The sequence below is a fragment of the Chiloscyllium plagiosum genome, unplaced genomic scaffold, assembly GCF_037043375.1.
Source record: "Chiloscyllium plagiosum isolate Xiang-an unplaced genomic scaffold, Cpla_swu_hap1 HiC_scaffold_24, whole genome shotgun sequence".
Classification (NCBI taxonomy): domain Eukaryota; kingdom Metazoa; phylum Chordata; class Chondrichthyes; order Orectolobiformes; family Hemiscylliidae; genus Chiloscyllium; species Chiloscyllium plagiosum.
In genome coordinates, this window is record NW_028270162.1 from 22,627,726 (window position 1) to 22,654,698 (window position 26,973).

General features: G+C 41.5%; 1 protein-coding gene across 2 annotated transcripts in view; it reads left to right on the forward strand.

The window, feature by feature from the left end:
- The first annotated feature begins 1,719 nt into the window (after window positions 1-1,719).
- The window catches only part of LOC122562617 (clustered mitochondria protein homolog), an 88,689-nt gene continuing 63,435 nt past the window's right edge, over window positions 1,720-26,973 (forward strand). For both annotated transcript variants that reach the window (XM_043715604.2, XM_043715605.2), the window contains exons 1-4: window positions 1,720-1,865; window positions 20,567-20,748; window positions 21,534-21,705; window positions 25,405-25,548. In XM_043715604.2, coding sequence (XP_043571539.2) covers window positions 1,739-1,865; window positions 20,567-20,748; window positions 21,534-21,705; window positions 25,405-25,548 — 625 coding nt within the window. In that variant the 5' untranslated portion in view covers window positions 1,720-1,738. The remainder of the gene's footprint in view (window positions 1,866-20,566; window positions 20,749-21,533; window positions 21,706-25,404; window positions 25,549-26,973) is intronic.

Here is a 26,973-nt window from a genome sequence, read left to right on the forward strand (position 1 = left end):
ACTGGGGGCTTCAGTACGAAACCAAGATAGACATTCTAGTACAGAATTAAGGGAGTGCTACACTATCAGAAATGCTGTTTCATGAATAATTTGTTAAAACAAATTCCCATCGGTCTCCTTGAGTCAATGTAAAAGTTCCCATAGCACTATTTCAAAGAAGAGCTGGTGAGTTATTGCTATTATCCCTATCAATATTTATGCCTCAATCAACAGTAAAAATGATTATTTCATCATTATCACATTGATGATTGTGAGAGTTTACTGTGCACAAATGAGTTGCTGCGTTTCCTACATTACAAGATGATTACAGTTCAGGACAACTTCATTGGCTGGAAAACGCTGACACACTTTGTGGTCATGAAAAGTGCAAGGCATTCTTTTTGATTGTTAAGTGTTATAGTGGGTGTTCTGCAGATTTCTTGTAAGTATTTTATTATAATTGGTTTAATTATTAGTCTTGCACTGTACTTAGTCATCATCTGTAGAGATTGAACTCAATGCTTTCCTACCTCCTTCTCTTCCTGATGAAGGGCTCCTGCTCGAAACATCGATTTTCCTGCTCCTCGGATACTGCCTGACCTGCTGTGCTTTTCCAGCACCACTCTAATCTTGACTCTAATCTCCAGCATCTGCAGTGCCAACTTTCGCCTAGCTTTCCTACCTCAGCCTATTAAGGAAAGAATGTTGAGCTGAACTATAACAGTATACTTGTTTACTCTGATTTCAAGACACATTGCAGCTCATTGTTGCTGTCCTCACTAAAAGTGCTAACCAGTTTGCAAACTTTCATTTTCTTAGGTTAAACCTTTACTCATCACATTCTGGATTTTATAGCCTTAAATCATTTGACAAACCCTGAGTGTACATAAACTATGGCACAATGTATCAAGCTGGCACTCTGCCTCATCACCAGTTTCTGGTCTTATTAAAATGACCAACGAGTTGACAAACTATTGGGCTTGAAAAGGACACAAATGTACACAGGTTTTTGTTGGCCACTGCAATTTCAGGCATCCAAACATTTTAGGAGTGTTTTGTACCAAGTCTGAGGAGGCAGCAATGGTAAACAGAAACAGGCCGAGAGTGGACCACGGCTGCATGTAGCAGCAAGGACAGCTAATAACAGTGGCAGCACCTATATGTTTTCGGACTTCACTTATTCACTGTTTTCATTCTGCTGTAAGCAATGAGAAAAGTGAGAGGATTGGGGACCTTTGGGTTGATGGCCATGACCGACTTCTGATCATGGCATAATCCTTCTCCTGGCTGATGTCCAGCCTGGATACCCAATTTGGGTGCCTAACTCCTCTTTGCCACTGTGATTGCCCATCCAATGCTTGACTGGCAATGCTGAGCGAGCAGGGGGCTGGAGTAAGTGGACTTCCCAGCAAAAAACAAAAGTAACACCCAGCCTTAAGATTGTATACCTTCTGGGGAATATTTTACATGAACTAGACTACAAACAAGTACACATCTTGGTTGATCTCTGTGTCTTTGATTCAATTACTGCACTTTTGATTAAACTTAATATTAACTATTTACTTAGATGACCGTTCCCTATTGGATCTGTCCTCAGCTTTCACATCATTTTTTTTCTTGGACCGGAGCCACAAACCGTCTCTCTGTCTGGGGAACACACCCACCCACCTGGTTTCCATGGAAATATGACCATATTTGAAAATTGGGCGTCGCCCTCTTCTAATGAGTGCAACCCTCGGGTGAGGCGAGTTACTTGTATATGGAGAGAGAGGTAGTTTGTTTAAGTGAAGATAGGAGAGGGGGTATGGTGAGTAAACGCGTGGGGAATGAAGCGGGGGAAACAGCCAGCGGCCGCCCCAAGAGTGAGCTACCAAGCAGTGGAATAGGTAAGAACATGGATCCGAAACGTGGCTGCAAAAATGTAGCTCGAAATCAGAGTACAGGATCGGGAACACCTAGGGCGAGACAGCACTGGGTGTGAGAGGGAGTAAAATCCAGTCAGAAAATAATCAATAACCAACAGGGCGGTGCACGACGCCTTAAATAAAATAAAGGAAGTATGTGAAAAGGAAGGAGTGAAAGTATTAGGAGGCTGAGTAGAAATTTTGCTTTTGAGAATGAGTAAGATAGAGGCACATTCAATTCTAATTGTCCAACTGTTTAGATCATGTGGCTGATTGTAGATTTAAAATACTTCCAACTCACAGGATTATAAGGGATGCAGATCAAAAAAAAGTTTCATTTGAATCTCTCGTGTTTAAGAGTCAGCTGGTGACTAGCAGGATTGGTGCCACCATACCTGGTGAAGGGTAAGGAAGGGAGAGGCAGCCAGACATTTCTGTTGCTTGTGAAAAGTTAGTGACTCACGCTGGAGTGAGGGTGGCTGTTTGTGTGAGATCAGTATCTCAGAGGTCACAAATAGAATTGTTGAATGTTACAATGCAAAGACAAAACTGTTCCTGCCCGCGTGTTTATCTGTGTGAATCTCGATAATATCATTTGATTTTTCTGCTCATTAGTCTCCTGACTTTTTTTTTCAAGCAACTATCAATTATTTGAGAAATACTATTATCTTCTACATTTTAACATGCCTGTGTAAATACATTTTGGTTAACTTACATTTATGTGTTTCTACTAATATGAAGGAAAGAACAATCTGTCACTACTTAGTTTATTATAATCTGGAACTTTACTTAGCCACCTCTTCACCTCAAGGTTGTATGTAAAATGTCAAAACTCCTTAAAGTGTTTTTTTTGTAACTGTAACTCATTACTCCTAGAAATATGGTGACAAACTTATTTTGCTTTTCATTTTTATATCTTTGCTATAACGGTGCTTAAAAGTATACACAATCTTGCTTGACTGATTTCTTGTGTTGAAATTTTTACAGTTTTGTATCTTGTACAAGTTCAGCATTAATTCCGTGCTTTTGCATTTGATACTCTGAATACAAACTCAACAATTTAATTAGTCACCTATAAGTCACCAAGGCTTCTCCAACAGCACCTTCCAAATCCACAACCTCTGCCACTGAGAAGGACAAAGGCAGCAGATGCATTGGAACACCACCGCCTGCAAATTTTCTGTCAAACCACACATCATCCTGAAGTATTTTGTCATTCTTTAATTGCCACAGTCAATATTCTGGAACTCCCTTTTTAACAGTACTGTGTTGGGTGTACCTATGACTGAAGGATTGCAGCAATTCTAGGGGACAGCCCACCACCCCAAACTAAGGTTGGGCCATAAGCATTGGCCTAGCAATGCCCACTTTTAATTAATGTATTCAAAAGAGGCTGTCCATAGTTAAACTGTCTAATATTGACTTGTAATATTGACTTGACTTTAAAGTGTACATCTACACTTTAAAGTTCCTCTGGTCCATTTAAAATCTTATTATATGTTTCCCTACTCTTAATTCCAAAGTGGATTACTGCACAGCTTTGTACATGACACAGCAGCTTGATGCCCTATCCATGTCCTACAGGCATTCAAAATTATTATGGTTTTCCACATTAATTAATTTAGCATATTGAGCAAATTCCAATATATTTCTCCAAGCATCATGCCAATTGCTTATCCCTTTCATGTAGCTAGTTAGAGTTGTCCCAATTCACTGTACTCATTGATGGGCTGAATAGCCCCTTGTGTTGTATTTTGACTCCATAATCTTTAGTTTTCTGTCTTCTAAACTTCTCTATCAATATGTCATGTTCCCATCATTCCAGACACTGCTGTTCTTTGTTTCAGATTTCACAGTGGCATCTTTTCAAACACTTCTCAAAACTGATGGGTATATGTATATATGCACCTCCCTTGTACTTTAATCTGAAACTTGCCAAAGCAAGACAAATAGTCTTATAACTTCTTAATCATTATCTTCCTTTTATATTACATTTGCCACTTGGCACCCTCTAGTTCTGAGGTACTTCTTATATTCTACAAACTTGTGGCATGATATTCATGAAGCCTTCCTTACTTCTCTCTTTTCCCTCATGATCCTTGGATACAAATAATCTAATCCTGGTGATTTTGTTTGGCTTGAGTTTGCACAACTTGTTTAGTATCATTTCCTTTGATTAGTTATTTTCACTGTTTTACATAAATTTTTGGTGGTTTGGCAATTCGGTGTCTGGGGGGACACACTTAATATTCCTTCGCTCTACTAGGGTGAAGGCTTGCCATTCAATGTAATTCTTACCTTCACTAGCTTCTTACTACTTATTCAATATAGGCAGCCTTTTTATTGCTCTTATTTCATGAATGGTATTTATCGTCATGCATCATTCTCTCTGCTCCAAGATCACCTTGTTCTCATGCTCCATTATCTGGAGCTTGTATCATGTAATGCTGCTTCCTTGGAGTAGCAACGCACTCACTGATAAGATTACTTGTTTATCAAAAAAAAATCTTCTCCCACCACAAAGTTTTTAAGCCTCCATCAATCTGTTTTGTAGAAGGTGTTGTTGAAGTGATGCCTTCACCACAAGCATTAAATGGCATTTATAGATTGTAGGAATCCTCCAGAGGATTTGGACTGTATTAGTAAAGCTCACAAAACTAAAATAAATCTACATGTTCTAAAAGGCAGTAGTAAATGCTGGAGACTGAATCAATTACATTTTACAGAATATTGCTGACATTTGATTTTAATGTGTATGAGTCATCATTTTATTAACTGGAATTTTGCCTGTTGGTTTTGTTTTTAAACTCATTACAACTGCAGCAGAACTTTGAAATTGACCAGCTCATGTTCAAAAGGGAAAGTGTCAGCAACATGGAGAAAGCTGTTCAGGTTAAGACTTACAGTATTAGCAGGGATGAATTCTGTATTCATCAAAAGATTTTTCAGGTTGCACTGCCTGTGTATCTGGCTTCCCTTCTCATCCTGTTATTTATTATGCACGTGGACAGTTTGCAACGGCAGTCATTGCTAATATTTACCCTACAGTACTGGCAATTGCTGTCTCTTGTATTGAATGTGTAAATACAATGTCTTTTGTTTTGACTAATTATTTTTGTCACTGGATGACTGTACACTAGTTTAGAGTAAGCTTTGATCTGCAAAACCAGGATTTTAATCCAGTTTATTGAATGAAATGTGTGGAGTTATTCTTACTGACTTCTTTCTGGACATTTTAAATCTATATCATTGCGAAAATGAACGCTCAACAAGGTTGGAACAACAAGGCCATGTGAATTGGTGGAAGGCTGAGTTCAGAATGTTGTTAGAATTATTTGGCAAATGGAAAACATTCAGTGACTGTGTTTTCTGAGCTGCTGATAGACTTTAACCCTACCGTAGAGTTACTGTATCTGGAATGGGAGTGGCTGTTGCTGGTTCAGAAGAAAATGATATTCTTTCTTAGCACTGCTATTTGCCTGAAGTGGTTTTCATTTTGTGTATATATATGAGGAAGCTGCCAGAACTTAGTGTGGAAAATTAGACTAGAAGTGCCAATGAATGTTCCTGAATTTAAGCAGTTAATTCAGACTCTCAAATGGCTGGAGTGGAAGGGATACAAGAATGGAACAAGGAGTATATGGTCAAAGTGCAAGTGAAGGTTTAACATTATTATCACAGAAGGAGATTCCCTGTTTATGCAAATTGGTCATCATTTAAGTTGTGAGTACCATAACAACCTTTTTTGTATGTTAAGAATTAATTATTGACATAAGTTGTATTTTGTGGGCATGCTGTCTGAACAGTACAGAGAACTGACTGCTGCCAGGACAGTGCAGAGCAGAGCACAGCAGACTACTGTATATAACCAGCTGCTGAGAATCACTGTTTCAAGCCCCATATCCTCTGGCAACCAGCTAATAGATTGAACGCAACAAAAAGTTGGAAACTCTGATTTCCCATGAAAATACTTTCCAGCAAAGTGCTTACAACGTGACACATTTGGTCCAAAGTAACCATACCGAAGTTCATGCTCCAGATAAGTCTCCTCCCTATTTCTTTTTCTAACCCAAACAGCATAAGACAACAGTGCTAGAAGCTGTTGCAGTATACTTCTCTACATCCCCATCCCCAGATCATGGTCTGAAGATGCCAGTGATTGTATAATTGGATGACTTCCACAATATTGATAACAGCATCTGCTATTATTTTTGATCCAGTGATTTGTTTGTAATACTCTCCACACACCTGGATCTTCTTTTTGTGTTCTCTGAAGGCAGGTCAGATCCACGTTGAGGTGATCTCCACCAAAGGTAGGCCAAGACGGGCCTGATTCTGAAATCACCTGATCGTTAGTGGGAATTGAATGCTGTGTGCTGACCCACACCAGTCATTTGGCTAATTGAGCTCCCCCCCCAACACCTGAGTCTGAATTGCTAAGGTAACACACATCTTTACATGCACATTGTAGCCGAGGGTGTGGTGCTGGAAACTCACAGCAGGTCAGGCAGCCTCCGAGGAGCAGGAGAATCGAAATTCCTGATGAAGAGCTTATGCCTGAAACATTGATTCTCCTGTTCCTTGGATGCTGCCTGAACTGCTGTGCTTTTGCAGCACCACACTCTCGACTCTGATCCTCCAGCACCTGCAGTTCTCATTTTCGCAATGTATATTGTAACCTGAAGCAATGGATACAGGTGGGAGAAGCTACAATTTATTTCCATCACGTGGTTGACCAGTCTCTCTTGCCAACTGTAATTGGTGTACATTGGAAGAATTTGCAGGTTGTTACTCAACCTGTTTGGCACCCTGTGAATGGCAACAAATTCTGGAGTGGGACTTGAACCTGATGCTGTTGGCTCAGTGGCAAAGACACTACCCACTGCACCACAACACTCCTTCCCCCAATGGATATTAGTTAGAAAAATTGGTTGTCCCTCAATGACATTAAAGATGTTGTTACATGGGGCATTTGAGGAAAATTGTGCATATTTACATTTCTATCTGGGACAGAAAATTTGCTGCCAGAATTTGGAAAGGCCAATATAAAACAAGCATTATGTTGGCCATTTTATATTTCGAAGTGTAATCCATGTTGGAAAGACAGGACATATCACATCAAAGGAATGTACTTGCATTTTGTAGAAGCACCTTTATATTGTAAAAGAAGTGCTGCCTCCAGCCGTCTGTAGAAACCAGCTTTTCTGTTGTGTTTCAGATTGTTCAGGTGTCTGATGCACTGTAAACATGCTGCCTCTGAGGTCAAAGCCATCACTGATAGCATTGCTGGAAATTGTCGCAATAACAAGAAAGAAACAGTGTGAAGTACAAGTTGGTTTGAGTTGATTATCTGACTTTCTTCCCAAGGGTTCAACATGAGATGCTGACTATACTGTGAAGTATTAGATTAATGTCTTTCATGGCAAGCGATATTTGATGAAGATTTATATGTAGTAATAATGCCATGATTCAGATCTTTCACTTCAGGCTCTATGGTACTAATTCCTAGTGGAGCAATTCGGTAAACATAATTTCAGTATATGTTACTTGAGAACATGTCAATAATGATTTTAGATTCAGCAAGGTGAAGGGCTGAACAAAATGAGGACAAATAGCTTTAAAGTCAGTCATTGTTAATACTGTATGGTCTGTGGTTCCATGACCTTGGCTCCTTTGCAATCATGCTCCTTTCCTGAAGAAGGGCTTATGCCCGAAACGTCGATTCTCCTGTTCCTTGGATGCTGCCTGACCTGCTGCGCTTTTCCAGCAACACATTTTCAGCTCCTTTGCAATCAAGCCAGGGGACCAGTTTGGTTCAGTAAGGAGTCAAGATCAGCTTGTCTAGAACAACCCCATGCATATGTAAAAAAGGAGGTGTCAACCCGGCAAAGGTACAACACATACACCCGAACCAGCAAAATCAGCAGGTTATAAAGAAAGCTAACTAATCCCACAATTAATTGATTGGATCAAAACTTGGAAATACTGCCAGATTGGGATTGGTGATGAGTGATTCACCAAGCGATCATGCTCTTCCTAAATGATGATGAATGCAGCATACCTAGTACAGTGTTGGCAACTATCTTCAGTTAGCTGTGCCAAATGAATGATTCATCTTGGCCTTTGCCTGAGGTGCCCAACAACACAGATGGCAGTGTTCACCTGATTTGATTCAGTCCATGTGATAACAAGAAACAGCTGAGCAAACTGGACATGGCAAAACTGACGGGGCTGAATAACATCGCAATTGTATTGCTGAAGACTTCAGCTCCAGAACTAGCTGTGCACCCAGCCAATCTAATCTGTACAGCTACAAACCAGCATTGGCCAGCAATGTGGAAAATTACCCAGGAATATCCTGTTAATAACAGCCAGGACAAATCCAAGATGTCCGTTGACCTTCCCATTAGTGTATTCTCAAATATCAGCAAAATGATTAGTATTGTTTCATTGCTGAGGTGCACGGTTTACCATGTAACAAGTTGTTTACAGAAATCATAAATTTGAGTTCCACTAGAACCACTTGACTCCAGAACTCATTTGAAATGTGGTTCAATCATGGATAAAAGAGGGAAATTAGAGAGATGTGGTGAGGGCTGATGTCATCACATGGCATTTGCTTAAGCGTGACATCAAGAAGAACTATTAAAATTAAAGTGAATGGGAATCAGGGTGGGGCAGGGGGAATCTCTTCGATAGCCTGTTTTTCCTCTATAGAGATTTTGAACTATGATGATTCAGTTAAAAAAATGTTGCACAATTCTGATGTCCCAGTGATCTGTTCCATTCCAGCTGGTATCCTGAGTAAGTACAGTCAAATAAACAGCCTAACACAGCTTTGTAGTATAATACAACAAAGAACTGCAAATGCTGGAGATCTGAAATAACAACAGAAATTGCTGGCAAAATCCAGCAGGTCTGGCAGCATCTGTGGTAAGAAAGCATTGATAATGTTTCGAAACCAGTGACTTTTCTAATTATAACCCGGTATTTCACGCTGACTTGCATTCATCATGTAAATAATATAAATTTTAGAATACTGCAGAATTGATGCAGCTTGGTGCTGCAGTTCACTACGTATAAGAATCATGTCGTTTTATCACTTTGCTGAGATTTTACGTGTTGGATACAATTGAAACTATGTATGGAGTATTGCTCTTACAGTTAATGTCCTTTTAGGAAGGAAGACTGCTGGCCTTGCCTGGTTTGGCCTGCATGTGATTACATAGGAAAAGGTTGTGGTTGTTGGAAGTCAGTTACCTCAGCTCCAGGTCATCCTCTGGGTAGACCCAATCATCTTCAGGTTCATCAATGACCTTCCTTCCATCGTAAGGAAGTGCAGATGTTCACTGATGATTACACAATGTTCAGCATCATTTGCAACTCCTTGTACTGAAACAGCCTGTGCTTAAATGTAATAAGATCTGGATGGTATCTAGGCTTGGGCTGGCAAGTAACAGTCATGCCATACAAATGTCAGGCAATGACCATCTCCAATAAGAAAAAAGCTGATCACCTTGAAATTCAGTAGTGTTACCATCACTGGATCCCCCACTAACAATAGCCTGTTGGTTACCATTGACCGGAAACTCAACTGTACTCGCCACATAAACACAGTGGCTAGAAGAGCAGGTCAGAGGCTAGGGATACTGCAACAAATAACTCACTTCCTAACTCCCCAAAGTCTGTCCACCATCCACAAGGCACATGTCAAGGGTGTGGTGGAATATTTTCCACTCACCTGGATGGGTACAGCTCCAACAACATTCAAGAAACTTGATACCATCCAGAACAAAGCAGCCCGCTTGGTTGGCATCATGTCCCCAAGCACCCACTCCCTCCACACAGATGCTCAGTAGCAGCAGTATACACTATTTACAGGGTACACCTCAGAAATTCTCCAAGGATGCTCAGACAACCTTCCAAAACCCATGACGAGGGTAGCAGCTACATAGGCGCATCACCATCTGCCAGTTCTCCTAAAAGCCACTGATCATCCAGATTTGGAAATATATCGTTGTTCCTTCAGTGTTGCTGGGTTAAAATCCTGGAAGTGGATTAGTGGTGCTGGAAGAGCACAGCAGTTCAGGCAGCATCCAAGGAGCTTCAAAATCGACGTTTCGGGCAAAAGCCCTTCATCAGGAATAAAGGCAGTGAGCCTGAAGCGTGGAGAGATAAGCTAGAGGAGGGTGGGGGTGCAGAGAAAGTAGCATAGAGTACAATGGGTGAGTGAGGGAGGGGATGAAGGTGATAGATCAGGGAGGAGTGGGTGGAGTGGATAGGTGGAAAAGGAGATAGGCAGGTAGGACAAGTCCGGACAAGTCATGCGGACAGTGCTGAGCTGGAAGTTTGAAACGAGGGTAAGGTGGGGGAAGGGGAAATGAGGAAACTGTTGAAGTCCACATTGATAGCCTGGGGTTGAAGGATTCCGAAGTGGAAGATGAGGCGTTCTTCCTCCAGGTGTCTGGTGGTGATGGAGTGGCGGTGAAGGAGGCCCAGGATCTCCATGTCATCGGCAGAGTGAGAGGGGGAGTTGAAATGTTGGGCCACAGGGCGGTGTGGTTGATTGGTGTGGGTGTCCCGGAGATGTTCCCGAAAGCGCTCTGCTAGGAGGCGCCCAGTCTCCCCAATGTAGAGGAGACAGCAACGGATACAATAAATGATATTGATGGATGTGCAGGTAAAACTTTGATGGATGTGGAAGGCTCCTTTAGGGCCTTGGATAGAGGTGAGGGAGGTGGTGTGGGCGCAGGTTTTACAGTTTCTGCGGTGGCAGGGGAAAGTGCCAGGATGGGAGGGTGGGTTGTAGGGGGGGCGTGGACCTGACCAGGTAGTCACAGAGGGAATGGTCTTTGCAGAAGGCGGAAAGGGGTGGGGAGGGAAATATATCCCTGGTGGTGGGGTCTGTTTGGAGGTGGCGGAAATGTCGGCGGATGATTTGGTTTATGCGAAGGTTGGTAGGGTGGAAAGTGAGCACCAGGGGCGTTCTGTCCTTGTTACGGTTGGAGGGGTGGGGTCTGAGGGCGGAGGTGGGGGATGTAGACGAGATGCGATGGAGGGCATCTTTAACCACGTGAGAAGGGAAATTGTGGTCTCTAAAGAAGGAGGCCATCTGGTGTGTTCTGTGGTGGAACTGGTTCTCCTGGGAGCAGATCTGGCGGAGGCGGAGGAATTGGGAATACGGGATGGCATTTTTACAAGAGGTAGGGTGGGAAGAGGTGCTCCCAGGTAGCTGTGGGAGTCGGTGGGTTTGTAAAAAATGTCAGTGTCAAGTTGGTCGTCATTAATGGAGATGGAGAGGTCCAGGAAGGGGTGTGAGGTGTCAGAGATGGTCCAGGTAAATTTAAGGTCAGGGTGGAATGTGTTGGTGAAGTTGATGACTTGCTCAACCTCCTCGCGGGAGCACGAGGTGGTGCCAATGCAGTCATCAATGTAGCGGAGGAAGAGGTGGGGAGTGGTGCCGGTGTAATTACGGAAGATCAACAGCTCTATGTAGCCAACAAAGAGACAGGCATAGCTGGGGCCCATACGTGTGCCCATGGCTACCCCTTTGGTCTGGAGGAAGTGGGAGGATTCAAAGGAGAAATTGTTAAGGATGAGGACCAGTTCGGCCAAACGAATGAGAGTGTCGGTGGAAGGGTACTGTTGGGGACGTCTGGAGAGGAAAAAAACGGAGGGCTTGGAGGCCCTAGTCATGGTGGATGGAAGTGTAGAGGGATTGGATATCCATGGTGATGATATTCACTATGGATATCCAATCCCTCTACACCTCCTAGCAGAACGCCTTAGGGAACATCTCCGGGACACCCGCATCAATCAACCACACCATCCCGTGGCCCAACATTTCAACTCCTCCTCCCACTCTGCCGAGGACATGGAGGTCCTGGGCCTCCTTCACCGCCGCTACCTCACCACCAGACGCCTGGAGGAGGAACGCCTCATCTTCCGCCTCGGAACACTTCAACCCAGGGCATCAATGTGGACTTCAACAGTTTCCTCATTTCCCCTTCCCCCACCTCACCCTAGTTCTAAACTTCCAGCTCAGCACTGTCCCCATGACTTGTCCGGACTTGTCCTACCTGCCTATTTCCTTTTCCACCTATCCACTCCACCCTCTCCTCCCTGACCTATCACCTTCATCCCCTCCCCACTCACCCATTGTACTCTATGCTACTTTCTCCCCACCCTCACCCTCCTCTAGCTTATCTCTCCATGCTTCAGGCTCACTGCCTTTATTCCTGATGAAGGGCTTTTGCCCGAAACGTCGATTTTGAAGCTCCTTGGATGCTGCCTGAACTGCTGTGCTCTTCCAGCACCACTAATCCAGAATCTGGTTTCCAGCATCTGCAGTCATTGTTTTTACCTCGTTGATTAAAATCCTGGAACTCCCTCCCAAACAGGATTGTGAGTGTATCTACACCAAATGAATTGCAATCGTCACCGTCATCTTCTCCAGGGCAATTAGGGATGGACAATAAATGCTCACCCATCCTGTGATGCCCAGATCCTATGAATGACTTTGAACGAAAAAAGAACATGTTCAATAGAAAGGCTTCTCGAGGTTCAATGGGATCATACACCATTTATGTTGTATTTTCTGGAAATTGTCATGATACTTTGTGTTGAAAATACTCCATTCACTTTTACAAAGGAGGAAAAGTCATGACTGTATGTCTTGAATGGCAAAAAGGAGCCTTTGCAACCACAGATACTGACGTTTAGGTTAGATTACATTCCCAAAGTTATGATAAAGAGATTAGATTAGACCAGATTTCCTACAGTGTGAAAACAGGCCCTTTGGCCCACCACGTCCACACCAACTCTCTGAAGAGTAACCCACCCAGACCCCTTTCCCTCTGACTAATGCACCTAACACTATGGGTCATTTAGCATGGACTGTTGCAAATATTGTTTTTACTACCTTGGCAAAACACAAAAGGAGCTTCATAATATGCTTCCAAACATGCACAACTTTAGATGCATGCATAAAAGTCCCTGGGCAGTACGCCCAACATCTTTGAATCCATGTTTTCCTGACTCCATTTTGCATGGAGATTTTCACTGTCATTCACTGTCATTTGGATGACAGGGCATCTAAACTCAGCTCAGCTAGGAATGTTCTAATATTTAAGAAAAAAATCTTTTCTTTGTTACCATTTTTACTCTATTTCTACCACTTCTAAGAATTAAAATTTTTAAATGTGATCCATACCTGTTAACAGCAAGCCCTGAACACCATTCAAGCCACCGCCAACATGATCAATAACATTCCTGCTGTGCAATGGCCATTTCCAATAAGAGGGACTCAAAACAACTGCTCTCAACAGTCAGATGTATTAACATCTTTGGTGTCACCATTGACCAGAAATCTAATCGGACCTGTCACATAATTACTGTGGCAACAAGATTAGTTCAATGGCTTGGTATTTTCTCATGACTGATCTCCATACCCACTAAAGCCTTTTCATCGTTTACAAGACACAAATAAGGAATATGATGGAATATTTGCAACTTTCCAGGATGAATGGAGTTCCAATACTATTCAAAAAGGTCAACATGAAACTGACCATAGCAGCACCTACTTGATAGGTACCCCATCCACCATCTAAACATGCAGCTTACCAATTACCAGCGCAACATGGTGTTTTAAAAAATTCTCAAGGTCAGGTTCGTAGGAGAGTAGTCTGACACAGAACAAACGACCAAGAGGCGAGTCTGCTAGAATATGGGCATTTTATTCCCCGCAGCGTCGCCACAACCAACGGGTCTGGCTTATACTCACTCTACATGTTACCGGAACTGGGAGCCGTCAGTTCTCGTAGAGCGGTTGCCAACAACCCACGCTCGGCGGTTAAACGTAACCCCGGAGCAGACTCACCGAACTGGAGACTTTTCCAGCTGATATACTCTTTTCCAGATATAAACATTCATGTGAACAGCAGAGCAAGGCTAAAAAACACATTCCATTCTGGTTACATACAGATAAGAAGATTCACACGGGGAGGTGTGTAATAAGATTCACACGGGACTAAGCAACACCTCCATTCCGGTTAGATTCACACATGTATTGGGACATAATTTTTAACCGTTTCACCACACATGGCTACAGTGTTTACTTTCTAGAGAGGCATGTCAGCAACATACTAAGGCTTCTTCAAAACATGAAAGCAGGCATGTGATCATAACTACCTCCAAGTCACATGTTTCTGATGTGGATATGCATTGTTGCTGATTGTAAATCCTGGAATTATTCACCTAAGAACACTGTAGGTGGACCGTCTTCACACATAATGTTCAAAAGAGTGGCTCACCATCACCAACTTCTCCAGAGCAATTGAGTATAGGCAATAAATGATGGTCTTGCAAGAAATGTCTGCATTATATCTATCAACAAATAGAAAAGTAAACATGAAAATCCCTTATAAGCATCATGAATAAGTGAGCACGAAACATGTGTATCTCTTTTTAGTTAAACTTGTTCAATGATGAATAGGCATCCTATTTCTTGTTTACCATGAAGACCATAAGTATTAGGAACAGGAGTAGGCTGTTTGGCCCTTCGAGCCCACTCCACCATTCAATAGAATCATGGCTGATCTGACATGCCTGCCATTGATTTTCCTGCCTTTTGCCCAAATCCTTGATTCCCCTACTGATCAAGAATCCGTCTGTCTCAGCCTTACATATACATAAGGACTCTGCCTCCACAGATCTCCATGGCAAGGAATTCCAAAGACATTTAACCCTCTAGAGAAGAAATTCCTTATCTCAGTTTTAAATTTGCACCCATTTATTCTGAGTCAATGGCCTGTGATCCAAGATCCTCCCTTGAGTGGAGACATCTTGGCATTAACCCTGTAAAGTCCCTTAAGAATCTTATGTGTTTCATGGGATCACTTCTGTTTCTTCTAAACTTCAGTGTTAGAGTTGCAACTTGTTTAGCCTTTGACAGTCTCTCCAGTGAATCTGATCTGAACCCTCTCCAATGAAATGATAGCTTTCTGTAAATAAGGGGACTAAAACTGCTCAGAGTGCTCCTACACTTTTGTACAATTGCAGTAAGATTTCCCTTGTCTTATATGCCAACCCCTTTGAACATAGAACAGTACAGCACAGGAACAGACCCTTCAGCCCACCATGTCTATATTGATCTTAATGCTATGCAAAACTAATCTCATCCACCTGCAATATCTCTGTATTCCCTGTCTGTTCATGCGTCTGTCGAACATCACCATCATATCTTCGTCTACCACCTCTGGCGCCAGTGCATTCCTAATAAAGCCTGTGTCAAAAACTTGCCCTGCACATCTTTAAACTTTATCCCTTTCACCTCAAACCTATGTCACCTAGTATTTGACATTTTCAGCCTGGGAAAAAGACTCTAACTATCACCCTATCCTGCCTCTCGTAATTTTATATTCTTCTGTCAGGTTCCCTCAGCCTCCGATATTCAAGCAAAAACAGTCCAAGCTTGTCCAATCTCTGCTCATCGTTAATTCACACTAATCCAGGCAGCATTCTGGCAAAACTCTTTTGTACCCTCTCCAAAGCCTCCACATGCTTCCTAAAGTGGTGTGACCACAATATTCTTATTATGGCCTAAGAGAAGTTTTATACAACTGCAACATGACTCACCAACACTTATACGCAATACCCCGACCGATGAAGGTCAGGATGCGTATGCCTTCTTTATCAGCTTGTATTTCCACTTTCAGGGAGTTATGGACTTGCACCCCAAGATATCCCTGTCCAGCAATGTTCCTCAGGATCCTGTCATTTACTGTATACTTTCCTTTTGCCTTTTACCTTCCAAAGTGCATCACCTCACAGTTGTTCCGATTAATCTCCATCTACCATTTATCCACCCAACTTTCCAACTGATCTATATCTTGCTGATTCCTTTGACAGCCTTCCTTACTATTTACAATTCCACCAACTTCCATGACTGCAAACATGCAAATCCTTAATGTATGTGTGCTTAGATTTATATAAGTATATAACTAACAGAGGTCCCAGCTTTGCAGACTTCTAATCAGAAAAACACCCCTCCACAATGACCCTTTGTCTTCTATGACCAAGCCAATTTGAAATAAGTGCCAACATTCCATCAACCTTCTTGCTTATCTGCTGCCACTGTGTTTCACGAACAAGCACCCAAAGTCCCTTTCGTTTTGTAGCTTTCTGCAGCTTTTCTCCATTTAAATAATACTGTTCTTTGTTTTCCTTCCAAAACAAACAAACTCACATTTTCCAACATTATTCTCCATTTTCTAATTTTTTTGCACACTTCTGTAATGTGTCTTTATAAACTGTTTGTCGCCCCCTTGCAACTTATCTATTCACTTACTTTGGTGCCATCTGTAAATCTGGCTATCGTATTTCCTTCCTCCGAGTCATTAATCTATACTGTAAACATTTGCGGACCAACACTGATCCCTGTGGAACTCCACTGGTCATGGTTTGTCAACCTGAAAAAGAACCCCTTATTCTCCACTTGGTGTTTCCTGCCCATTAGGTAATTCTCTATCCATGCCAATATACTACCTCCAACACCATGGGCTCTTATGACTAAACCTATTGAGAGGTTCCCTGTTGAACACCTATGATTCCAGTACATTTATTAATTCCCTTCTGTCCAGTCTGGTTGAGACTTCCTTGAAATTAATAAATTAATCAGATACGATTTCCCTTTCATGAAACCATTTCCTCCGAGTGTTTATGGCAGCTTTGACCTTGGATGGCGCAGTTAGTTACTTGGCTGGAATTCCTGCCTGGACAGCCTGGTGGTATCATTCATGTCCCACTCAGTCTATGGGGATAGTTCAGCAAAGCCAAAAGCAATGTTCTCCACCATTTCTTGTGGAGAAGATGGTACAGCCTCACCAACTTCTCCTTGAATGTATTCATTCTATGTGAAACATTGCATTACCCATTCTCACTCCCTCAAACTAAACTGCTCCCATTTTCACAGCTGAGAATCTCCAGTATCTGAGCGGTTGATTTTGAGGAACATAGCCATCACTTGTTCTAAACTTTTTGGGGCTTAGTTCTCACTGGCCACTTTCTCATCCTCGTTAACTTCTTCTACTTTGTTATGACCTTCCCTATAGTCTGCACACTGTCCAGGAAAGAATAGGTAACAAAATTCTTTGAATTTAATGTGACAGTGAAACTTCTGGGTCTGGTGCTTCAGAGGAATGACTTGAGAATTCTGAATCTGTAGCTACTTTTTTTAGTCTATTCTGTATTGCCAATCTCTCCACCTCTCTCACAGTGCATTATCAGCAGCTGTCTACCCCAACTATCTACTGTCGATTACAGGATAGTGCACACTTTCCTCACCATCCATATCACAGCAACCTGCCTATCTTAGCAAATGCCACGAACGTTTTGTCATTTCCATTTAAGGCAACCATGTTAATCAGCAGATTGAGCTGAGAAGACTTTGGAACCAACCCAGAGACTACATCATTCTAATTCGCAGTCGTTGGGGATAAAGCCAACAACCCACATGTGTCCCATCATGAAATAGAAACACTTTAAAGATCATTTGTGCCACGCATCCATTGCGCTGTTAAAATCTATTAAATATACTGGCAAAGTTTGTCTTCTCACATTCCTTTCGTGCTCTGCTATTTTGTCCTCCTGTTTGTTGTTTTCCTTGGTGTCAGAAACAACTGTGACTATTAAAGTAGAATATTTAATTATACTTAATTGTATGAGTGAAGTCAAGAGCAGAAGGATTGCTGACATAGACCTGCAGCAGGTATAATTAATTGCGTGGCTGCTACTTGCCTTCCTGCTCCTTGTTGTAACACCCTTGGTCTATAGTAGGATATTTGCCCCAGCAAAGATGTGCCTGTGCACCCAACAATACTCCATGGTTTTTCAGGGAAATATGTGAAATATTTTCAGCAAACTTAAATGGATGAGATCAAATCTAGCATTTAAAGAGTGCTGTTGGGTGTATAATTGAGAGTAAGTAAATGATTTGCTGGTGACTCACGGTCAGAGTGGAGGATTGAGTTCTAAGGTTTTCTGTCTGATTAATTTTCATTTGGATAATTGATATTTTATGAGGATTGGCAAAAACTAGCAACTCTTCTTTAAGGAGTAGATCAAGCAAGTTAAACCTTTTCTCTCACGTAGAATGATGTACTTTGGAGCATTTAAGTGGGAAGACCAGTTTTCTAGTTCCCTATTTCAGTGCCGTATTCCGATAAACCTGTCTGATGGGGATATTTTGGGTGGACCTGACAATCTCAAGCTGCAGTAACCTGATATAGTGCTTCATAATACATCAGCAACTTATCTACATGCAAATAATTGTTTGGTGGTGCAGAACTCAAGTATTGCAGAAAAGTGCCAATGCAATCAAAGCTTCTCACCTTGCTATGAACAGGGCAATTCATTAGAAATACCAAACTAAGGGGAAAATAATATTTATATTGTATCAGATGTGAGCGCTAATTGTTTGGTGAGTGGGCTAATGCACCAGTTAATGATGACCTCAATTTACTGCCCAACCTTATTGAAATTTTTAACAAGGTATTGCTATGAGAAATTAACCAGAAAATGGCGGTCACCTTTTCTCTTGAATGGTAATAGGCTCAGTGCGAGTACATGTTCTTTCTGTGTGCAAAAAACAGGACACTGTGAATTGATACATGTAGCTTCCAGTGCAGGAAGGTGCACCCCATTGTGAACTCAACTGACTTGAATTGATTTGCCAGTGTAATTCTTTACATACTCAAAATTCACAAACAAAGGCTACCCCCCCCCCCCCCCCCAATTGTGGAATCACACCTAATATTGAACAATGTATTGAGAGTTTTGCAAAAAGATAAGGTTTGTGCTTTTTGATATGAGCTGCCAGAGTCCAAGATGTGCAGCCTACACACCTAGCATCACACCAACACTGAAATTCATATACCACATTACTCATTTATGTGAAAGCAGAATGACCTTTTGGCTTGATGGTGGTACTTTGATAGTGCTGAACATGAAGCGTGATTCTGTGACTGGACGTGGTTTTATAAATAACCCCGAGTGCACAAAGAATTACGCTTACCTTAAATTTGGACCCATGGTTACTGACGTCTCTGCTTACAGAAATAGGTTCTTGCAATCCACTCCATCTAGACCACTCAAATTTTCATTCATCTTAATTAAATCACCCCTCAACCTATCCAATTTTTCATCATAACTCAAATTCTCCATTCCTGGCAATATCCATATTGATCTTCTGCATTTGTACTGTATTCACATTCTCCATGAAATGCGTGGCTGGATTTGTATGCAGTACTCTCAATATGCTCTAAATAATATTCTCTACTGTTCTAACGTAACATCCTAGTGCTTATACTTTATGTCTTAACTGATGAAAAGCATCCAGTATGCCTCTTTGTGCTACTCCACACCTCATGCTTTGTTTGCCCTCTCTAAGTGCAATACCTTACACTCTACAGATTGAGTTCTATATTTATCACATTTTAGCCTGATCATCTGACCAGTCCGTTGGTATCTTCCTGCCATTCACAGCTCTTCCTCTCCACGATTAAGCACACTGTCAATTTCTGTACCATTTGCAAACTTCTTAATTATGCCCACTACATTTCAATTTAAATTATTGACCATATAGCTGCCTGACCTGCTGTGCTTTTCCAGTGCCACACTTTCTGACTCTGATCTCCAGCATCTCCAGTCCAACTTTCTTCTTATAGTATGAGCAGCAAGAAATCTACTGTGGAGCCCTGCAGAACCATACAGGAAACAGTCTTCCAGTCACAAAGCTTCTGTGGATAATTACTGGATAAAAGCAAATTACTGCGGATGCTGGAATCTGAAACCAAAAGAGAAGATGCTGGAAAATCTCAGCAGGTCTGACAGCATCTGTAAGGAGAGAAAAGTGCTGACGTTTCGAGTCTAACTGACCCTTTGTCAAAGCTTTGTCAGAGCTTTGACACAGGGTCAGTTAGACTCGAAACGTCAGCACTTTTCTCTCCTTACGGTTGTGGATAATTACCTTTTGCCTTCTGTCACTGGGATGGTTGCCTTTAGATTCAATTTGTCATTTTCCCTTGGATTGCATGAGCTTTGAATTATCTGATTTGTCTGCCATACCTTCCAACCCAGTGATGAATATGCGGCCAGAACCAAGGGATGATGTCAGGTTCATGTTGACACCCTTGCATTGAAGTGCCCAACACGCAGGAAATCAAGGAGCAAATATGAAAACATGCCCCAGGCGTCTTATAAAGCCATACCCACTTACACAATTAGATAAACAGTTTTGCACCATTGGGAGGTTCTGTGGGTTTATGAAGAAAAATAACCAGGGAGGGGACTGGAAGCAAGTAATATTTTCTGACATTGAACGTACAAGAACTGTCCCTGGAGCTGGCTTTATTTAAGTGTATTGTAAACTTGATAATTATGCAGCAATTGATGATGTATCATTGATCAAACAGATGTCAACCTCACAAACCCCAAGCAACTGTAATTGAGCACCATTGGCTTGGATCCAGGTTTATCCCTTGTGATTTCTAAATAGCAGCAATAAATTATGTATTAATGTTTCATGTTTTCTGTTGCCTTGTATGATCGTTTGTTTAAAATTTAATGTTCATGGTTCATAAGCTTTGCTTCTTCATTGTTTATTTTTTTTTATTCTCTCATTGCAGATGCTGAGGGTAGTGAACCCCTCTGTAATGGAAAAGACTCAGAGATGACTCTGCCAGTGAATAATCTCGTCACCAATGGTGCTGCTGATGTGCTTACAAATGGCGTGATGGAGATCACTCCTATTCCAAACACGCTTGAAATTAAGATTCAAGTGCCTGGAAATGACATCATTAGTTTACAAGTAGGTTCTTTGTAGTCTTGTTTTACCATTTAGGTTTCCTAACACCATCTCTCAACAACCACAGCCTTCTTTATTAAAAGAAAATCAAAGAAAGCAAAAAGCCTCCAGGTGATCTACTCTAAAAGAAACAATGGAAGATATTCTGGAAGCAGTGTGCAAAAACGTGGTCAAAGGGGTGAATTTTAGAAGAGCCTTACAAAACAAGCAGAAAAGTTTGGAGCGTTTCCAGAGTAGGGAGCTGTCCTTGGTGGCTGAGAGGAGAGGGATCGCTACAAATGAGCTGAGAGTTCAGAATGGAGAGTCCGAGGGAGATAGTAACACAGGAAGAACTTGGAGAGAAAGGAATTGGCAAAGTTATACGTGGTAATGATTTTTTTTTAAGAGAGGCAATGAAAGTCTGGTAACCAATGTCAGTAAGGTCAGGAGTTGATGGGTTTAGATGAAGTGATAACTTTGGAGAGTAGAAGGATAGTTAGCAAATGGCTAGATAAGAGATGGCCAAGTCTGGATAATGAGTCCAGCTCATTCCAGACCACTTTGTAGAACCTGTAACTTGCTAATTTTGGAAATTTTGGAAATTTCAAAGGGACTGAACATCCTGATTGTCTCTTGAAGGAGACCAATAAATATGTCTGTAGTATGTGCTTTGACTCCAATCTATAAAATGTACATTTGACGTGATAAACCACCCAGTTATTTTAAACAGTTTATTCAGTGACCATTGATAAGGGTGTGAGATTTCCTGAATGAACCTCAACACAAATCATAATGTATCCTTTTTCCAGGTATCTTCTGAGGAGATGGTCCAGGAGATCATCCAGATTCTGATGGAACGTGAGGACACATGTCATCGGACCTGCTTCTCACTTCAGCATGATGGCAACATTCTGGATAACTTTGCGGGGTTGGCAAGTATAGAAGGACTGAAGGATGGATCAGTTCTCCGAGTGGTAGAAGGTAAAGGGAGACGCTGTGTTGAAGGATCTTGGTGTCTTTGGCAGATTACCTACAAGCTTCACTTACTCAATACTCAATTGATAATAACTCATCAGAAATGTAGGAATCGGATTTACAATACTTTGCACCCATAACTCCTTACTTATTGATGACCTAATTTTGGCTGTGCTGTCATTGGGAATAGATGGAGACTTCCTCTGAGTGAATGACAATCACTATTATTTAAGCTGTAAGTGGCAGAAGTCACCTGCCCAGGTTTTCAGCCAGAACCAGGGATAAATTTTATCCGCAGACCAAAGAGGGCTGTGATATGGGGAAGGTGTTTCATGGGCTGATTCTTGGGTTCAAACCACAATACACACAAAGTTACATTGAGGACAATAACTTGTCAATGAACAGAAAAACTGGACTTTTTTTTGTAGATATTCTTTATATGTTTAAATGCTGAATGGTTTCAAGATGCTAAACATATTCACCAATAGGTGATGTTGTAAATGTAGTTTCCTATACCTGCTCTATATGTTGAGTAGTCCCAATGAATTTGTTGCTTACCATATGTAGAGGTAGTGTCTTCTCAAGAACTGTAAACCAGCACTTGCAAATAAAAAATGTGTTGTGAAACTAGAAGTCCCAGACATGAGAATTCCCGAATTCTACCAGATAATTAATGTAAAACCAAAATGAAATTTTTGATGGAAAATTTGATAGAGTTTGTGATGCAACAGGAGAAAATATCAATGTTCAGCTGCAGCTAAGGATGGGAGCTCAGATCAAAACATAGCCACTGGAGTTCATTAGCTGTGTCCTAGGAAAGTGAAAGTAAAGCATTCAATGAAGTGAGACAGATCCCACGTCGAAGGTATAGCTTCTGCTGCCTTTTGCCTTTTTGTTCATCCTTCTGATTCCCTGGATTTCCCCACTCTTTCAATTCTTCTTCCCTACCCAGTCTCTGTCTCTAGAACAGAATTGGGTGGGAGGCTTGGTGATGAAAACAGAAGTGCCAGTTTCCCAATTCTGATACTGTTCCTGGGGAGCTTCCATTAAAAGGCCAGACCTAGAATCCTGGCTTATTCCCAGATAAGTCAAAGTAAAATTGTTAAAGGGCTGGAGGAGAGCCCATTGAGGGCTGTTTGGCAGTTTTAGTGGGAGTGCTTGGCTGCATTCTGGGTCAGGGCAGACTAGATGAATGGAGGAAGCAGCACAGAGAAGTCAGGCAGTCATGGCCACCACTGGGAAAAGAAGTTGGTCATTTTGAAAGGGAGAATGATTGAGAATCCTTCACAACCATTGGGTTTGCTTAGGGGGAAAGACGTGTGGCAGTGCAGGATGTTATCACTTGTCTGGTACCATGAGGGCATAAGAGAAGGAGACATGACTTCAAAACACAATTGAGAGTCCACCTAAGTACAAGGAAAGCAACTGTTCGCAATGACAGTATATCTTTGATTTTGGATGTAGTGATGATAAGGAGAAATGTCCTTTGCAGGAAGGGTAGAGCAATGGGTATAAGAAAGGCAGAGGAGAAGGATGAACAAAAAGCAGCAGAGGCTGTATCTTCAGCCTGGGATTTACTACCAATGATGCAGCTTTGTGGATCCACCAGAAAACCACTGCTTTAGAAGACCCAGTAGGCTTTCACCAAAATCTGTGTCTTCATTTCAAATGACTCACTTTACATTAGTTAAAAATCACACAACACCAGGTTATAGTCCAACAGGTTTAATTGGAAGCACACTAGCTTTCAGAGCGACGCTCCTTCATCAATCACCTGATGAAAGAGCAGCGCTCCGAAAGCTAGTGTGCTTCCAATTAAACCTGTTGGACTATAACCTGGTGTTGTGTGATTTTTAACTTTGTACACCCAGTCCAACACCGGCATCTCCGAATCATCACTTTACATTAGTGCTTGTCCTTTCCTACCAGTAGCTGCCAATGGCACTGTGTCCTTTGAAGACTTTCAACTTTTGGCTTCTTTCAGCAGATTGTTCGTGAGTCAAAATTGGCTACATACCATTGTACCTCACTGGTCATTAATGCTCTTTTAGTGAGCACTGGACAGCACCATTGAGTAAGTGAGTGGTGACAGCAAGTGTACAAGCAGGAAGCTCTTATTGGAGTTCACAGCCCAGCTGAACATTGAAGAAGAAGGCCTCTTCATTGTTGATGAATCTCACTCAATGCAATTAATAATGCTCTGCACCTTGAGGATTGAGCCTAGGAGAGCAGTGGGTTTTGCCTCAATCTTGAAATCCTCAAGGTGCAGAGCATTATTAATTGCATTGAGTGAGATTCATCAACAATGAAGAGGACTTCTTCAATGTTCAGCTGGGCTGTGAACTCCAATAAGAGCTTTCTGCTTGTACACTTGCTTTCACCACTCACTTACTCACTCTACTCGGCTCACTTCACTCATCTCACTCGCCGACTCACCCACCACCTCCACAAAGTATGGAGATATTTCTTGAAGAGGTGGCTCTGCATGGGTCCGAGTAAGAAGCTCAGACGCACAATAACAGAAGTCACTTGGTCACAAGAACCACCATTAATGGGTGGTGCCCCTGCAGTACACTCATTGTGTACATTCACAACATGGTCTTCCAGAGAAATCTGGAATTGGAGGACAGTGATGCTCTAGATTGAGAACTTATTAGAGGAAGAGGAGGAGGAGGAAGAGGTAGGACACAAAGGAAAGAGGTGGGGCCAATGGAAGACAGAATTTCAAGATTAGTCTAATCCTAATATGTTTCCATTTTGGCGCCCTTACTGTGAAAGTGGGATGTACGTCATTCTGGAGGTTTCACTGTCCTCTTTAAAGGGCCTTTTTGACACTTCATCCCTTATGTCACTGTTTCGGCCAATAGAAGTTCACACATTTAGCATCAATGTTCAGTATTTACATGATGTTGAAAAAAAAGGAAAAGTGCCCATTTAGATGAAAAAATGTGACCTACATAATGTCCTGTCAGATGGGGGGCTTCTGTCTCAGCCACTATTACCCAGCATTCCTGTTGTGGCCTTGGCTCTATTCGAAGAGTAGAAGCCTCTGCATTGTGAGCCTTCCAAATGCAGTGTTTCGCTGCTGTTGGATGGGACACAGTGCACTGCATCCCTTACTCTGCAGACTATCGCTGCGGACAGAACAGCATAGTGCAACTTGACCTGCCGGTCAATGTGGCACAGTATCATCATAACATGTTTTAACTATTCCTTACCTTGAAGTTTCTAATTTGGATCCTTTTTGTTTGAAATGTATATTGTAAAGATTTGTATTACAATTAAGTAGATCTCTCTTCTGCCCCTGTGATGAGTTCTTCCAGAAAATGATCAGTGCCTGTTTGACCTTTTAAAAGAATTGTTCTGTGAATAAATTGCAAAGATAGTGACTAAGCTTTCGTGGGAGCATGGATACACTCTTCAGCCCCTCAACTCATTCCAACCTTCACTTAGATCATAATCCCATCTACATGCCTTGGTTCTGTAATCTTTAGTTTCTCAATATTAGTTGTTAAATTTTTAATTGACACCCCAACCTCAAAAGTTGTTTTGAGAGGGTGGTAAAGAGTTTCAGATTTCCATTATGTGACTCGTATTGTGTGTTTTCTGATTGTTCTTTATTCTTTTGGAGTTGTGCAGTTTAAGGTGGAGCAGTATTGTGCCCTGGTACAACATTGAAGTGACATCTTTCTGTTTTTGCCTCAGAACCATATACAGTCCGAGAGGTTAAGTTTCACATCCGCCACGTCCGGGATCTGTTGAAGTGTCTGGACCCTGTTGACGCCTATAATGGCATTGAGCTTAACTCCTCTTCTTTTTTAACCACCATCTCTGAGGGAGATATTGCAGGTATGATTTGTGCAAGTACTTTATGAAAAGAAATGAAAAGGAGATTGGGTAGTGGAGTGAGTTAGCACAATGATATGATTAGATCCAGTGTAGAGTGATAGGATAAAAGTCTCTTCTCTTATATTGTAAGTTGATGGACCTGTTTTTTTTTTTTTGTTGCTGTATTATTCAATGATTCTACATGAATTTGGGCAGTCTCAAAACTAATATCCAGAAGCGCACAATCCAGAGCACATGGTGACCTCATCTGGAAACCAATTTACAATCTTACTCAATTGATGGGATAGCTGTTGATGTTATGATTTATGTGTGTTATGTCTTTAAAAATTAGCTCTTTGTAAGGTAAGATGCGAGGGACTTGGCGCACTTGCAAACATTATTAGTAAATCAGTTTAAGTTGGAAAGCTGCATGCTAGAGCATTGCTTGCAAGAACAAATCATTGACGTTTTCCTATGATGATGTGGCTCTCTTTTTTTTTAACTCGCCACAAATTAGCTAGTGAAACAGTGGGTTGGCAAGACCCACTCTATGTAATAATTTTAAACAGCATTAATGTTATTTCTTAAGGCTGAACATCCAGGTTCTTATTCTTTCAAGAAATATAAACTTGAACCAGCCTCCCTGGGGGAAAAATTGTGAATGCAGAAGATACTAAAACTTGGAAGGATTGTGAACCGTGTGGAAGATAGTGATAGATTTCAAAAAGATACAGACAGGCAAGGGAAATGGGACAGTTGAAATGTAATGATGAGAAGTGATACATTTTGATCGGGAGAATGAGGAAAGGCAATATAATCTAAAGTATACAATTCTAAAGTTGGTCAAAACAGAGATCCAGGATAGAAATGTGCACAAATCTTTTGAGTGTAACAGAGCAAGTTGTGAATGCAGTCAAAAAGGACTCTGAGCTTTATAAGTACAAATATGGAATGCAAAAACAACAAAGCCATAGTGAACCTTTATTAAACAGTGCTTTGCTTGAACTGGAGTACTAATTCTGGGCATTGTATTTTAGGAGAGATGTGAAGCTTTTAGGGACAGTCCAGAACATTATGAGAATGATTCCAGGCCCATGAAACTTCAGTGATGTGAATTGATTGGAGGAACTTTCTTTTAGTCTCCTTGGAGAAGAAACTTTTAAGAGGAATTTAATGGAGGTATTCAGAGTTGTGAAAGGTCTGTTCAGAATAGGCAGAGAACTACTTATTAGTCCAAGGTTGAGAACCAGTGAACACTTACTTAAGGTGATTGGAAAAAAAATTGTTAATGTTGCTGGCTGGGCCAGAAATTATTTCCAATCTCCAGTTACTTTTGAGAAGATGTTGGTGAGCTGTTGAACCATTGAACCATTGCAGTCCATTTACCGTCAGGAGACTCATAATGTCGTTAAGAAGAAAGTTCCAGAATTTTAACCCAGTGACACA